The 17103-nt window shown below is 42.1% G+C and overlaps 1 protein-coding gene across 2 annotated transcripts in view; it reads left to right on the top strand.

Moving 5' to 3' along the window:
• Positions 1 to 211: 211 nt before the first annotated feature.
• The window catches only part of SOBP (sine oculis binding protein homolog), a 111661-nt gene continuing 94769 nt past the window's right edge, over positions 212 to 17103 (top strand). For both annotated transcript variants that reach the window (XM_054279877.1, XM_054279876.1), the window contains exons 1-3: positions 212 to 382; positions 9561 to 9699; positions 11547 to 11732. In XM_054279877.1, coding sequence (XP_054135852.1) covers positions 287 to 382; positions 9561 to 9699; positions 11547 to 11732 — 421 coding nt within the window. In that variant the 5' untranslated portion in view covers positions 212 to 286. The remainder of the gene's footprint in view (positions 383 to 9560; positions 9700 to 11546; positions 11733 to 17103) is intronic.

The raw sequence follows: 17103 nt of genomic DNA, 5'->3' as shown, positions 1-17103 counted from the left end.
GCTCGCTCCGCGCTGCCTCCCGCCCGCCCGCCCCGCCGCTCCCATGCGGGCCGGCGGCGAGGCAGAAGATGGCTGACTCGCCGGGGCACCCGCGCCCCTGCCCGCCCGCGCCCCCCGCCCGCCCGCCGCCGCCGCTGCCGCCGCCGCGCTCCCCCCGGGCCCTCCGCGGCGCCGCCTGCCACCACTGAGAGCCGCCGCCGCCGCCCCCCCGCGCCCCTCCCGGCCCCCCCAGAGCACCAGCAGCCATTTCATCTCCTCCACCACCACCACCAAGTAGGCGCAAAAAATGGCAGAAATGGAGAAAGAAGGGAGACCTCCCGAAAATAAAAGGAGCAGGAAGCCGGCTCACCCGGTGAAGCGGGAGATCAACGAGGAGATGAAGGTAGGTGCCTGTGATGGGGACGGGAGCGGGGTTCCCCCCCGCACCCCCGCCTCCGAGCATGGAGATGAAATAAGAAAGGATCTCTTGTCATTTTTTTTTTTTGTAGGATGCACTGAATGTGTCTCAACTCCGCCTCCTGGGCTGCAAACAGAGACGAATTCACAGGCTGCAAATCCTGTTCATTGACCAGCTTTATTTATTTTTTAAAAATAACTCTCTCGTTGGGCTTTTAAGCTCCTCGGGTGCCAATGATGAGCCTTTTTTTTTTCTCCTCTTTCTTTCCATAGCCACCCCCTCAGGTAGCTGCGAAGCCCTTAAAGTTAGGAAAGAAAGAGATCTCTTTTAAACACTGTATTTCTGTCCTTTTTTCAATCGCCAGCTGCAGCTGTGTAATTAAATTGTCAAAGTGAAACGTTGCGGTCTGAGCCGTGCATCAGTCTGGCACTTGAGACCCCTTTTCTCCCCGTGCCCCTTTCGCCTCCTCCTCCGCTGCACCGCTTGGCTCCGCGGCAGCGCAGGGGTGTCGCTGGAAGGTGGCATGTCCGAGGGCTTTTCCGAGGGCTGCCTCTCATGGAAGCGTGTATTCACTGCGCGGAGGGCTGTCCTGCTTGATAGGAACCGGTGCCACTCCAGCTGTGCTCCGGCGGCCGCTCCAGATGTTGGGATGGCTGCGATGGCACAAACTCGCTATTTTGGAACTTCTTTTGTCATTAGGTCGCTGTTCCAGGCTGGACCGGTCCTGTTTTTTGCGCCGGTTTTCCATGTCTGTTCCCTGCCTGTTTGCTGTCTCTAATTCCCCAAAGTTGGTAACAATGTATTGCTAGACTTCAGCTGAACTTGTTGTTAAATGCGCAGATAAAGTGACTAAAACAGCATAGTCTGGCTATGAGATAAAGCTGCTGAGATTTAATTTGAATATGTCATTTATTAAAAGGCTGATTATAAGTGGAAGACTGCCTGGAAAATGTCACTCGTTCACATAGTATGTATACCATATAGGCGAGTGTATAAATATGCATGATGCCTAGTGAAAATATCTTTGCTTTCCGGAACATTGATCTCCCCATATAAAATTAAACGGGAATGCGCCGTCCCCTCCCCTCTCCCCTCTTTAGCACACCAGTAATTTCGGTTAGGTGCCCTTTCCTGCCCGAGGCAGGCGTTCTCCTTCTTGCTGCCTGTGTATTGAGCGTGTACATGGGTCTGTGTGCACTTCAAGTGTGAATGTGGACAAGAGTAGTATTAGGGGTACAAACAAAATAATGTGCTGGTGCATCTCTGTGGAAACAAACTGTAGTAGCTTCAAGTCCAGAGGAGCGAGATCTTTCTTTGTGAGATATGTGACACATCCTATTTTCGGAGAGGGCTCTGTGCAGCCACTGGAGAGTCACTGCTCATTGTAATCCCACATAGTTTTGAGGACTGCAGAGGTCTGTAGTGCAGGGCATTGGCCCCTCAGAGCATCGCCTAATGCGATCTGTATGGATTGCAGCTTTTAAGTTTCATAGGTTCTAGAATTACAAATTAGCTAATTTTAATCAAAACATGTGAAATGTTATCCTGGCTGGATATAAAGGCTGACTGTGCTGGATCCTCTAGGTTTGTTTTGTTTACTTTGGCTGCAGGCACACTCAGCGGTTTGGGAGATAGTTGTTCTTCTACAGTATAACAGATGTTTGTCTGAAAGGGTGAGGAAGAAACAAAAACAACATTGTGTGAAGGAGAAAAATTACACAATTTTAAACTAATGCTTTGGTATTAAGCACTGGCATTAACCTTCGTGTAGAGAGTTTCTCTTTTTTAATCACGGCTAACTGCTTAAGGTTAAGGAGCCTCAGTATTTCAGCTGACTTAAAAACTAAAGGTGTATAGAAAGGACATTTTGAACCCATGTAGTTTCTTGTTGAGAGTGAGACAGCTGATGGCAGAACCTTCCATAGCCCACCTTTCAGCATAAACTATGCTATATGTGCTATGCATTTTTAGTAGGGCTGTTGGCTGCTGTCATCTAAGAAGGGAAAAAGAGGGGTGAGGAAAAAGAAGTAGTTTGAATTTTTGACTGGTTGAGAAAGTTAAAATCCTGTGGTGATCGTTTACCCTTGTTCTTTACTGATGAACTGACGTCTAGTTGTTCTTAATAAACCCGGAGAATACACAAATGTAACAAATTGGTTACAGTGTGCAGAATGTTTGCAGTGAGATGACAGAAGGAGCACAATGTGCCCTTGTGTAGGTTTGTATCTGTAATTTTCAAACAGGCTGGCTGTTTCCCTTCATCTGAACTGCTTTCATCTGGACCAGTGTAAAATAAGCTCTGGTAAGTAATCACAGCAGAGCAGAAAGAAAGGAATGTATACAGCAATAGACAGCCTAAGCTGTAAAAACTGTAACCTGAGTATCAGCAGCAGATCAGATATCAAGGCTTTAAGGTAGGGGAAATGAAAGAGATGAAGGGGAGGAAAAGACGAGAGAGGGAATGGAAAAGTCAGCTTGGAAAGTAAAGGAGAAGTAGGAGGGCCCCCTCAGGGAAATTTGGCTCAGGGGTTAGGGAATTTTATCATGGTGTACAGTGACCTACTCAGGTTTCAGCCCACGTTGGATCAGATTGCCTCCCTTTGCTAGCAGAAAGAAAAAGGACTGGTGTATATGTGATTTCTTTTTTCCCCCCTTTGGATAATAAAAAGGCCATTGGTACAAGTGTCTATTTTAAGTACAGTAAATTCAAGGCACTATGAATGAGCAATAATATTACCTCATCACAGAGACTTCCTTTGAGATTTGCTGTTTGATACAGTCAGATATTTACTCGAGAAGGATCACAACACCTAACTGCTTGCTTTAGTGTTTTCCAACAGTAGTGTCACAGCTTGGTTTTAACATGACTGGATGGATATTCAGGTTGCTCGCTCTTTCCTTATGCCAGATATTGAGTTACGTTTTTGTTATCGCTAACCTAATGTACACGATGGTTATAACAAATTTTAATTTGATACAATGTTGTGTGCAAAAAGTACATGACTCTGCACAGTTTTCTGATATTACGTTTCAATGAAAAATATATTCACGAGGAAATGTTTTGTTACACTGTGACCTTTACAGCCACTCCTTTATATTTTCTAGTTGTTTTTTCTTTTGTCCTCCTTCCTCCTTCAGATGAGACTTTCCAGTGTTTCTTCCAGAGGTAGCATTCACCTCATGCTCTGGAGGAAAAGCAGATGGTTATTCTGAAATTCAGCTTGGTGTCATTTTCACTTGCTGGTGAATAACAGAACACCTCATAGATCCAAACCTATTGTCATCAGGGAACCCACTACTGTTTTAAGACCAAAATATCTGTAAAAGTTAAATTGATGAAAGCACTTGTCTAGGCACAGTGGTGGATCCCCCATCCATCTCTCCTCCCTTATTTCCATTTGTATTTCCATTTGCCATCCTGCTGCCAGGAAGCAGTGCTGCTCAGGAGGAATAGCTAGGTGCTCTGCAATGCTGTGAGGTGAGGTTACATCCAGTACTGAATTGCACTGGAAGTTCTCCTGCACAGATGAGGCACTGTATCCATGTGTCTCTAGCAGTTGAAAGATAAGCAATTAATTGATGTTGTAATTTCACAGGGATGCTCCATGTGCCCAAGGAGTTTGCTGTCCATAAATATTCTCAAGAACTAATTTGTATCTAAAACTGGGCTTTGTTCCTGGTGCCTAGAGCTTAGGGCAGCCCCATCTGTTATCATTTAATAGTAAACTGATCAGAATATCTTTCAGTTTAGTGTTTAAATAGTCCCTGTTTGGCATTTGAAAGTACTACTGTCAGAAGGAGGAAAGCGGTGAAGCAGGCGTAGCAGCCGTGCGCCTGGAGCGAGCCAGTTTGCTCAGAGCGCTCGGAAGATTCCAAGGAAACTCCTCCCTTCTCTCCTGAAAAGCAAAAAATATCTTTGGGAAAGTGGAAAAGCAGACAGACTTTATCAATTGCATTATTTCAGGAGACCAAGGTTTTTCTGTGGAGTATGCATGGAAGTTTTGTGGGATGGCTGCAGAGGGGTTGCCTGTCTGCACAGGGAGCCTCACCTGGCAGGGCACTGCAGAAATAGTGCTTCCCCAAACAAAGTGGGTTATACAGAACCAAATGTACATGGGAGGACAAAGGAAAGTAAAGCATAATGGAATTGTTCTTTCTGGTAGTGTAAAGGTCTAATCACAGAATTCAGTATGGCAACAACATAAACAAGCAAAGAATGTGTGGGCTGGGAAAAAAGATCCAAGTTTGTGTAGTGCCCCTAGAAATATTTTTATTTCCTTGATGCAGTGAAAGTGAAAAGTGAATTTGTGGGACTCTGCACTGAGTAGGTTATGCAGGCAAGGAAATGGAGTGGAGCCACTATGCTTCCTCCCAGATCTGAAATAAACATTCAGCAGTAAAACCTCGAAGAAAATGAGTCTGACAGACTCATGCTCCCCTGTGTTTCCTGCCTCCATGTTTGCCAGGCCCCATTCAGTGAAGCCAGGCCTTGCCCTCTGTGAATAATGTTCATAGAGGAGGAAAGTCAAGAGATCTAAGATGGAAAGACACGTGTGGCATAGCTTGAGAATGTATTAATTAGCAAAGATTTGGGGAAATGATGCATTGTAATGTAAAAAAATCAAACTGTAGGTGTATTGTTACGATGAAATGAATCCTGAAGTGGGAATAAATGTGATTATATTTTTACTGCCTAGCATATAAGTCAGACTCAGAAAGGAGGGAAACTGCAGTCTAGCGCGTCAACACACTCTTCTTCATCTTTCAGGGAAATAGGGAGCAAATTCAAGTAGAAATACCAATGAGCATAGCAGTCAGTTATCCTGGCTCTTCCAGGAGGGAAGGTATTTTTCTGTAGTAGAAGAGTAGAGAAATCATACAGTTAAAACACGCAAATTCCACATTGCCCCACTGTAGTGATAAGTGCTTTGGGACTTAGCAGTGGGCAAAAGCTGGGTTGCCATCTCTTGGGAAGGAAGGGCTTTGGCTGTGGTGTGTGACTGGGGACAGCGGAGCGTTTTCGGGCCGGTTTCTTTGGCAGGCGTGAGCTGGTTGTGCCGCAGCCGTAGTGAATGCTCGGGCAGTCAGCAGCTGTAATGGTGCTCTGTCAGCTAGGGAAGAGCAGGAGGTTTGGCTCCTGTGGGATGTTAACCAACTGCCTGGGTGCACTGGCAGCTGCAGAGGGGACTGGTGTTTCCTCTGTGGTCTCAAAAATTTGTGTGCTTGGTGCCTGGCGTGGCAGAATGAGCACAGAAGGACGTGGGACTGGATGTGGTTTTCTTCTCAGCTCTGATGCTGACCCACACTGTGGGTGGCACCAGGGCTCAGTCTCTGTTTTTACACAGGGGACTGAGCATTGCCTCCACACCTGGCTGAAGTTAGACTCCATGCTGTACATCTGCAATGAAATCTGTGGGTCCCTGCAGGGGGGGCTCCTTTTGGGCTCAGTGGATATAAGGGTCCCAGCTTAGCAGTATGGTTGCAGACCTGAGATTTTACTGATTATGAGTAAGGTTTTCTCTTTGCACTAGTCTTTCACATCATCCCAGCCCTTTGGCACAGCTGTGGGAGTGGGGTGGCAGCCTCATCCTGCAGATGCTCCACATCCTTTTGGGGAATGAGTCTGAAAGTAAGCATGGACTACCTTAATGTCTCTGCTGTCCTGTTCCTGCCAGAGCTTTGAATTGCAGCTCCTTGCACATCTTCCATTGTTCATCCACACCTGCCTTCATATCTCCTTCCTAGTCTTTGGCAGGTCTATGATCTTGCAATTCCTCTGGCTCCTGTCTAGCCTGCTTGATCACAGCTGTTTCTGCTTTCCTGCTTCAGTATTGAGTCCACGTTCCTGCTTTTCTCAAGCCTCAGTGTTACAATTGTCACCATTCCTTTCACTAAGTCTTTGACACTTGTGCATCTTTCAGTGATGTTCTGCTCTGCATGTACAGGTTGTGTATTAATATGCTTTCTTCCTTTCCTTAGCTTCACCAAGAACTGGTCTTTGTCTCTCTTATTTTTTTCTTTTCTTCTTTCGCCTTTCCCTGCATTCGTACAGAGAAAAATTATCTAATCATTTGTGTATTGACTATTGCCACCACACTGATCTTTACAAATCCCATCTCGTTACCATGTCTTGAATCCATGTGTTTTGTGTCTATCATTGAAATGGAAGAAGGGGAAATACATGAAAACAATGAAATCGTAGTGGTCAGCTTCAGGGCAGTGGCTTCAGCATGATCTTAGCATAACTGTCAGGGTGTTAGACATCTCTGCAAATAGGTGGTGTGGTCAGGAACATATCTGAGGGAAGGTGATGTTGTTTTTTGGATACCCATCTATGCAATAGAGTCAGTGTGGAAAAAAACACTTCTCAGGTTTGACACTCAGCTTGCTGAGGATGGGGTCATGCTTTCCATTTGCTGTGAATAGAGTGTGGTGTAATGGAGCTCTGACTGTTAGTCACTGAGAGAATGGTATTAAGGGTGACTTGCATCATTGTAGTAGGTAAGATAAATTATGAAGGAGAATGTCTTAATTGTTTTCTTCTTTTTTTTTTTTTTTAAGTCAAAGCCACTCTTTTTGGGAAATCAGGGTAAAAGGGTGCTTACTTTTGTTATTGCTGGCATGCAACCTCATTGTACTCTCATTGAAGTTAATAGAAAAGACCCCATTGATTTACTCTTTTATAAAAGAGTCAGATCTCTATGATGAGTAATTTTGAAATCCAATGTATTTTTTGTTGGTATGAGTGTTCATTTTAGTGCATCACTTATCATGGATAGTTTAAATGAGATGTGAAAGGTACTTAAATTTCGTGCCATTGCAAACCCAGCCGTCATTTTGACTACATTTCAAAGGGACAGATGCATGTATGAATTTTCAGGAAAAAACAAACATATGTACAACCTTGCTTATGTATTCCTTGACAAGTAATTAGAAATTATTCATTGTCTGAGTTGATCAGCAGTGCAAATAAAACACAAAGCATCCACAGGAGGCAAATTTAGAGCTACTCAATTAATTTGGTTGCATGGGGTTTAAATTGGTAAGACTTTGTCTATTGGTCTCTACCTTGCTAGATTAGTCTCTAGGGCTGTGTCTCCATAGTTGAAATTTAGCAGAGCAAGGGAAGCTGGCAGACCTTGCCTTTGGGCCTCTGTGGGCCCTTTCAGGTCATTTTGGATGAGCTGCAGTGGTGAGATTTGACTCCCCAGGTCCAGGTAATTTTGTTATTGGTTTCCCATGGGTTACAAACAGGGTTAGTGCATTTGGCCTTTTCAATGCTAAGAGAAAAGTTTTCTCAAAAGCTGAAAGAAAAAAAAAAAAAGAAAAAGAAAAACAACTTCTAGAAAAATTTTAAATTTTGGTAGTATTTAAAACACAATACTGCATCATTCAAATTATTTAGGTAGTTGTTAGCCGCATTTGCACTGCATTGTACTCATTGAAAGCTGTAGTAGTGGCATAACTCACATATCATACTTATAATGCTGAGTCTAGAAGCAGAGGTGGGATAATGGAATATTTCCCAGAAATCTTGGGCTGCACAGGACAGCCACAGAATTGTGACTTCCATCAGATGGTAAGGTAAAAATGCATAGGGGAAAAAACAAAAGCAAATGGATGCTTTAGGAGTCTGCTCTGGGGTTTTCTTTTCCTGAAATGTGTTTGTAGCATAATTGCAGAGATGATACTCTTGGAAGAGTACAAATTGCTTGTGTTTATTGCTTATAGCTGCTTTACAGTGCTCCTTGAGTGACAGGAACACCTATGTAATCTGGTGTGATGAATGAGTCAGGAGCAGTGCAGCGCTCCGAGGTTCTGGGACACAGCGCCTGCTGCAGCTTTGAATTCAAAAGCAATTATCATCTGATTAATTTTATTTATTTGTTTAAATGACTGGAGAATTGCTGTGTTCTATCATTAGACTTTCTCCCACTCAAAAATTTAGCTAGAGCGGTTACTTGACAAAATCTGGCAACCTGCAAATTTGACGTTCACCATTTGTTTTGAATTGGTGTTGTATTCTCCTTATTCCTTTGCCAGAGTCCTGGGAGGCAGTGCTTATCAGAGGCATTAATTTAGATGTCAAGATCTTGGAGGAATAAGAAGTTTGGAATTTGTTCTAGGAGAGTATTAATAAAAAAAATTGCAAAAAATTACAAAAACCAAATAGAAAGGCTCTGTGTGTGGCTTTTTTGTTTCAACTTATAGTTGTCAGACTACTTGAAACTCGTTGCAATAATTCGTTAGCTGGTTTCCCTTGGCAGTTTCCTAAATCCATAAGCTGTGGAGCTCTGTGGCACTATTTGGTTTCAGAAAGCTTTGTTGCCTGGCTGCAGATTTCTTAACTTACTCCACTAAATCTCCTGGCCCAGTAATGAGCATTTTCTACAGAAATATTTTTGCCTCATGACCTAGAGGACATATTTTTAATAGAAATTGAGGGTTATGACAGTCATGTTCCATACTTTACATTTCCATACAAACATAAAATGTAACCACTCAGCCGCTTGGAAATTGGTTTGAAAATAAATACGGCAAAATTGAGAAAGGTTTTCTTAAACAAATATAAGAAACATTTGTATGAAAAATGATGGTAGAATGCTGTCACAGTGAAGAATCTTTAAGTGCTTTGACTATGCAAGGGCTTAAAACTGAGAAAAAATGTCTGCTGCGATTTTATTTGATTTGGTTCATGGGCACCTCAAGGAACTGTAATTGTGTCAGTGACCTGCTCCAGCTGAAAAGACTGTAACGCAGTAAGATTGATTAACTGCTGGCTGGAAAAAAAATCTTGGTTTTCTGTTATTCTCTTGCTGCAGTCTTAAATATTTTATGGCAACACAGACAAGTTTGTGTGAGGAATGTATGTTAAAATATTTCTGACATTGAATGTCAGAGCAAAAGTCATAAATTACTCTCCTTTTCATTTTCTTTAAATTACAGACATATGAGTCTCTGTCATAATTACATGTGCCAGTCGGAGATTTAAATGCGTGTCACTTTATGCACTTGAGTTATGAAATGAACATTTGTCTTTGAGGAGGTGGGCCAAACCTGACACTTCCTCATGTAGCACAGATATGGTTCGATTTATGCAGTCCTCCCTTCCTTCCAAATGGTTATTGATTACATAAATAAGTAGGTAATTTTTCTCTTTCAGAACTTTGCTGAAAACACTATGAATGAGCTCCTTGGCTGGTATGGTTATGATAAGGTAGAACTGAAAGATGGAGAAGATATTGAATTCAGGAACTACTCAGCAGATGGGGAAAGCCGCCAGCACATTTCTGTTCTCAAAGGTAACGAGACTTCATGTTTCTGTGTTTATGTAAAGAGGGATTAATAGCTCAACCTGTCTGATTGGTGTTGATTGCAAAGCATGTTCTGCTGTGTCTTGGTTGCTTTACATAAAAATACCTGAGAGTACCTTGTGGCACAGGGAAGCTGATAGGCTATGGGAAAAGTAATTTAACAAATTTGCTATTGGTGTATTGATATATTGTTATATATTGATATATATCTTCACAAATAATGCCTTTCATGTGTCAGTTGAAAGCCATGTGTCTGTGGTATCAACAAACAAACTACTCACAACTGGAGAAGGGAAGGAGTACTTTCTTAGCAGGGTGGCCTTGAGGAACCCTTTGGCTTCCCATACTAAGGCTGGTTGGCCTGCAACTTTTTAAAATATTGAAAGATTTTTAACTGGAATATTCACACATGTAGGAACAAGTGTGAATGTTCACAAAAAGCTTCTCATCCATGTTTGTACTATACTGTCTTCTGCACTGTGGTAGAAATTTGCCGTGGATGAAATTTGTTTGAGACATTGCTGAATCTTTGTGATTCAAAATGTAAAGGCTGAGAGCCCGTTGGTTTGTTTGGTCATTGTTCTTGCCTTCTGACTCCTCAGTCTCAGGGAATGGATAGGGGCTTGTCATCAGGGTAAGGAGAAGAATAGACAATTGCTGCATCTTGGCTTATCCAACAGGAATTTCTCAAAGGTGAGGTAAAGAGAGGAGGTTCCAGCAGCTTTTATCCACTTGGAGTGCTGCTTTTCACTGTGCTCATGGACAGCAGTGTTTGGGTTTTCTTTCTGATAGCCAGCAGCAGCACTGTGTTCAGTGAGTGTTGCAGTGAGTACTGACGCCAGAGAGACCAGTGCTGAGGGACAGATGGCTAGGAAAAAGGGGAAGAAATTAGAGGTAAGGTGAAACAACCTAATTGTGTTAAAATTGAATGTTTGCAGCTTGTTAGTACTATAACAACATTGGTGATCAATATTTATTTTTCATTGAAAATGTAATGTCATTAAGCTGTCTTTGAAGAAACTTGTGCCTGTGTAGTAATACAATTAATTTGTTTCTGTTTTAATAAATGCATCTTTTACTGAATGATTACTGGCTCCAGTCTATGCTTGATCAAAATTGTGAAATATTTTTTTAACAGGCACATGATACAAATCATGTTTTATGTACCATGTATGTCAAATGCCTGTGACAGATAGAAATTTTTGGTGTATACAGTTTTTGGGAGGGGAAAAAGCATATTTCTTGTTCTGAAAGATGGGAGAAGAGGGAGTCCCATGGCTGGGAGCTATTAGAGAAATTCTTAGAAATAAGAATCCAGTGGTGATTTGGGATTAAAGAATTAGAATAATAACTGTCATCATTTTATGCATGCTTTGCTGTGATTTCAATATTTTGTTCCTTTCTTTAAATTTCTTTTATTATTACTACTCATATTATTTATAGAGAATAGGAATTCTTTTATTCTTCAGTTCATGCTCCTTGTACTGGTGAAATCACAGCACACCAAGTGTGATCACCATGCAAACAGTAGAAATGAAGTACAAGAATAGGATGCCATTGACTAAATCAGGCATACTAAGGCTATACATGACAAAATAGTCCCACCTTTTACCTTCTGCAAAAAGAAAGTGTGAGTTTGATTTTGAAAAAAGAATGGAGCGCTTCTGAAGATTACGGGAAAGTATCAATTTCTTTAAAAGGAAAAATACCTTGGATTTTTGTGCACTATTCTTATATTAGGGTAAGTAATTTAATGAAGAGATTGGTGAAAGTATGTAAGGCCATTTAAGAAATTTATGTGTCATACTGTACAATGTGTTCTTTGTGTTTTACAGAAAATTCTTTGCCAAAACCAAAATTACCTGAGGACAGTGTTATTTCACCATACAATATAAACCCAAGCTACCCAGGGCTTGCCACAGGAAATGGACTATCAGACTCACCAGCAGGGTCGAAGGATCATGGAAATGTACCTATAATTGTCCCATTAATTCCACCACCTTTCATAAAGCCACCAGCAGGTAAATCCTAATGAACATGTAAAAATGGTTACTGTTATTGACAATGTCCTGAGATCACTGGATCCCGGTGTCTTAGCAAGAGGGCTGATTTCAAAATTATTAAAATCCAGTCACAGGGTACATTAAAAATGAATGGGAGAGTGGCTTTAATCACTTTCGTATTCTTGAAAAACTCCTGCAAATGCAATGACAACAACCTTGCATTGCTTGAGACACTCCTCATGCTGGATTATGCTCTCAGCACTTCAACAGCATTTGCTTTTAGGAAAAAAAAAGCTTTTGTTCTGGTGAATAAAGCCTTTAACTAAATTAATGGAAGATTATTAAATTAAAAATAGGCTGCATGGAGGAAACAGTGAAAGAGACAAAGCCATCAAATCAGTATCATGTCTTTATATCAGGTTAACAAGCTCATACTGGGAATACTGTCTCTTGATTCCCATTGAAATCCCTGACCGCTGTCTCTCAAGGGTTTAATATGATTTTGACTCTACCCAGGAGACTGCATTGAGACGTTTTACATTTTCATTAGATTTTTATCAGGAGTGGTTTTCTAACATGCCATTCCTCAGAGTTTGCATGAAAAATGATTTATTCCCCTCTGCATGCTGCTTACTGTAATCTGTGGAAGGAGCTCTTACGGCTACACCAGGGTGATTAATTGTTGTGTTATTGTTTATTGCTCCACACGGTGTGAAAATTGGTGAATCCAGATAGGAGCAGGCAGCATCCTGCTTCCATGGAAGTCCCTGGGTGCTGTTGTGGTTGTTCTTGAGTGACCAAGGCACTGAGGAATGCAGGGTGACATACAACTCCTACCCAAGAACATCAGCTCTCCACACACAGGGCCAAAGAGGTGCCAGCAGGTGCCAGGGTGCTTCTGCAGAGGCAGAACTGCTTATAGGATCAGGTCCCAAGTCACCTCTGCCCTTCGTGACATTGTCTAAAGGTAGCTGTAAAATACTGATTGATCCCAGAAAGTGTTTGCCTGTTCTTGGTCTTGTAATAGACTACAGTTCCCTCTCCTAAATTACTGTTATGCCATTGAGTTTTATCTCTAAAGAAGTATATAATATTCTATGAATAATTTCCAAATGTTACTCAATACGTGCTCATTGCCAAAGACTTTCAATCTATTTTATATGATATTTGCTAATTACCAAAGCTATTTGGGCCCATTCCTGCAGCCTTTACACAGCTAAAGATCTCAGGCCATATGGGCTGGATCCTCAGCTGTTGTTGATTTGGCCCTAAAGCTTTAATCAAGGGCTTGTGCCATCCCAAGCTATTTTCCCCTCCAATCTGAGTCACGAATGAATCCAGAATGCTGAATTTGTGGTATGTGAACACAAGGCTATAGCATGCATTGTGAAAATTGCCAGAGTTGCTGGATTTTTATGACACCAAATAAGCAGGAGGAGATTGAACTATGAAGTAGAAAAACAAATTACTGCAACAGTAGTTAAGTGGACACAAGGGAATCTTGGCCAAGTCAACTGCCTTCTGTTCTTTGCCTGTCCACCTACAACATATGATGCTGTGTTCAAATGTACCTCCAAGGGTAATGTGTAGAGAGTGCTTTTCATAAGTCTTTCCCACCTTTAGGTTTTTAATTAATTCATTAACAATGAATAATGTTGTTGTACCTGCACAGGAGACATGAATGCATAATCTCTGCCTCCTCTGACTTTATCCCATGATCGGTAATGAGCACTAGATTACCATGACTTCTGAGCAGATGAATGTATTTATCTCATCTTTGTTTTAGAGACCAAAGCTTGGGAGGATTGGAGGGGGAGGAGAATCACCACCTTTGTGGGATTTGCAACAAGCATGGGTAGTAATGGTTTTGTTTTACCTTAGGGTGTAGGTGCCCTAGCCATGATCACCCTGAAGAGCCTGGCAAGAAACAACTGGTAGGAAAGGGAGTACAAAGGCTCCAGGAGAGCCAGTGTGCGAGGCAGTGGTCTTGGCACTGCACTCTGACACCGTTTTGTGGGCACTACATCAAAGCAGAAAACTTCAGAGTGATACAAGGCCAGACAAGAGTAACTCTGGGGATGTTTTCTTGGAGTCCCTTGCAAGCAAAGGGGGGATGACTTTGGCAACAGCACAAAGGTGCTTCTTTGACTTGAGCAGGCAAATGATTAGACTCGCATCATTAATTAATAAGGTGAAGGCTGACATTTTCAGCATGGGGGACAGTCAGGCTATGACTGACCTGCCACAAAAGCATTTATCCACGTTTGAGTGGATAAATGAAGTAAGGGAGCAGAGGAGAGAGGCAGAAAGAGGCCAAGAGCAAGTTTCAAGGTTAAAATGCTGGGCAGAAAAAGGGATCTTTGCAGCGTATTTTGTGTGGACACACAGAGGGCAAAGCTACGTTACGGGCCAGAGAGAACACCAGGTAGTGATGTACTGCAGTGACTGGGAGGCTAAGAATTAGGATGTGCCCAGAGTTTGTGAATGGTGAGAAAAGCTTTTAGATATTGTACAGGGGAAAAATCTTCAAGACTTCACTATAGCTCAAAAGGGAGTGCCCACAGGTGAAAATGATACCTAAATCATGAACCTGAAGGACAGGAAAAATGGTGCAGTCCATCCTTATTGAGCGAATAATATGGAGTGAGCACTCAGGGAGAAATTATTAAGACTTTAATTCTTGCTGTATTGATCTTGAACAGAAGGGTCAGCATGAGTAAAGAGGTGTCAGAGAGACAGGCTGAGGTATTCATTTGGACAGGAGTGTAATGGTCTGAGTAGGATAAGCAGATCCATTGAATTATTAGTTGAATAATTTTGCTGATAGGATTCAATACAGGTAAGAGGAAGCAGAGCGTGGGGCGTTCTCACAAACCTGAAGAGCAGCAAGAAGGAAACTGTGCACTGACATAGCAATTGCAGAGGGAGAAAAGACAGTCAGGAAGCCAAGGGAGGCAGGATTTCTAGGAAGGCAAATACAATTCTTTATCAGAAACAGCTATCAGTTTGAAAAAGTGGAGGAAGGGGTGCTGATCCTAAACTGTCTAGGAAGTTGCCATTGAAGATTTCAGCAGACTAGATTTTCCTTGAGTGTGCTGGAAAGCTTTGAACAAGAGTCGTGCTTGCATTCATATTTTGTATGACCAGGCTAAAACCTTGAAGAGTTGACAAAATTACCTTTCTTCCCCTCATGTCTATTTTGCAATAAAGTGGTTTTTGTTTTGGTGGGTTTTGTTTTGTTTTTTGGGGTTTTTTTGCTTTGTTTGGGTTTTCTTTTAAATTTGAAAACCAAATAATTTTGAGCAGTCTGACTAAAATTTTATCTTCAAGCTGTTCAGTTTCTGCTTTAATCAAATGAAATGTTACGTTCCAATTTGCTTATATGATTCTGGAAAGAATTAGGGTGCTACTAACCAAATAGAAACAGCTCCAGTAAAGGCACTCTCTCCTTGCTGTACCTCATAATTAAACCCAAAGAAGGTTGAGTTTAATGCCTGGGCCCTATGTGGTGCACTGAGTATCTACAGACTCAGGTTATGGTGTGTCAATGGAGGATGCTAAATCCAGTCATGGGAAGCATCCACCAGGAGAATGCAAGTTACTTGGATGGGAGGCTGTCTGCAAGAGCACTCCCCTGATCTGCAGCACCAGCCAGAGAGACCACACTGGAACAGTGCCCAAGTCAAACATCACTTTATAAGTCAGCATCAGCCATCCAGCCTGCATCTAGAAGCATGTGAGAAGTCAATGCAGCCTCCAGAGTGTTGCTGTAGGAGTCTCCTTGTGGCTAGTAAGAGTCCATCTTGCCCAGCTGGTTGGCAACTCCATTTAGAGCTGGCTGCAGATTCTCAATGATCTTCAGGGTTAGTCTTGAGTACAGCCTCTTGCAACAAAGTGATCTTAAGATTAGTTCTGCTTGCTGTTAGAAGGTTCTTATTTCCTACACAGCAATGTAAAGAAGGCTGGTGAGGTTTTTTGAATTTGCTTGTTTGGTTGGTTGATTTTTTTTCCCATTTTAAAAGTCTCATAGAAATAGTGAGGAACAGCAATGCAATAGCCTGGAATGACCCAGAACTAAAAATCTCACCACAGTTGTGTGGGGTATATGGCCTTAGTATGTAGTGTGCAAACCTTCTGTAATTCTGCAGCCTTTAATGACAGAGTAAATTTGAGAGGGCACTTAGGGTGATTCTGCCCTTTTGCTCAGGCAAGTCTGGACAACTCTTGTTACCTGGGATGAAGGAAGGCTGAAATCAGGGTAGTCAAAGAAGAATGCAAAAAATTCTTTCAATGCAGGTGAGAACAAGCTGCCTCCTTCCCCTGGCACCTGCTGGAGGCTATGGTGTCTCAGTTTTCTCATTTCTTTGAGTGCTCTTTGATTTGTTTTATCTTGTGATCCTCATGGCAGTACATTGGTTGGTCTGTCCTTTGAGCATGAGGGTCGACAAAATCCTTCCCTTTCTTGCCTCCTCCTGCGTACAGCTGATGCACGGCATGTGCCGGCTGCTTGGAGCATCCCAAACCAGCTTCCTGCAATGCTGTGCTGCCAGGGGAGGTCACTGCCAAGGGACACAGGAGAAGGGGAGGCAGAAGGCATGATGACATGCAGTTTACCGAGATTTTCACAGAGGAAAAAAGTACAAGGGAGAAATAATGCTCCCTCTCAAGGTTTTCACAACATTTGGAGAAGGAAAGGGGATGTAGATCCTATAACCCACAGATGAATGTCTCAACAGAATGTTAGGTTCTGAATTATGACTGGAGTTGTACCAGAAGTTATCAGAAACTTGTGAAGGTGAAGGAGGACTGGGCTGGAGGAATGGTATCTGATGAGGCAAAATGTCTTAAAGGAGAAGCATTTCCAGTGCTGACTTGTAAAATCAGCCTGTGACCTAGGCTGGCAAAGAAATATCAGATTCAAATGATAAAGTAAGTATTTAGTTATTTTATAGAAGGAAATCCGTAATTTTCTGTGTTATGGTTTAGCATTGCTTTAGAATTAAAATTTATAGAAGATTTTGTAAATACAAGTGCAGATGAGTAACTTTGTGCAATATATGGGAATAAGCAGAGTTCCTGCCCTACAAACATTCTGGAACGGCCTGCTGTAACCTCTCTCAATATTTAAATAGCATTGGAGGAATCTGAAAGCATGAATGTATTTAGCAGGCCACTAAAAATTAATTCCAAGATCATCTGTCAAAATTTACTGAGGAATTGGATCTATAACTACAGTAGCAAGAAGTTTGATTCCAGGCAGAACCGAGTAGCAGTTTTCCTTAAGTAAAGACCACCATTATCAAATCTAGTTAGGTCTGTATATGAAGGAGACTTTCATTTTACTATGCTCTGGATCCCTCTTCAGTATTATTCTGTGCTCTGTGCTCAT

The sequence above is a fragment of the Melozone crissalis genome, unplaced genomic scaffold (genome assembly GCF_028551555.1).
Source record: "Melozone crissalis strain CALT ecotype California unplaced genomic scaffold, PUWL_Pcris_2 ptg000027l_1, whole genome shotgun sequence".
NCBI classification, from domain to species: Eukaryota; Metazoa; Chordata; class Aves; order Passeriformes; family Passerellidae; genus Melozone; species Melozone crissalis.
This window is presented reverse-complemented; position numbering and strand designations above follow the sequence as displayed.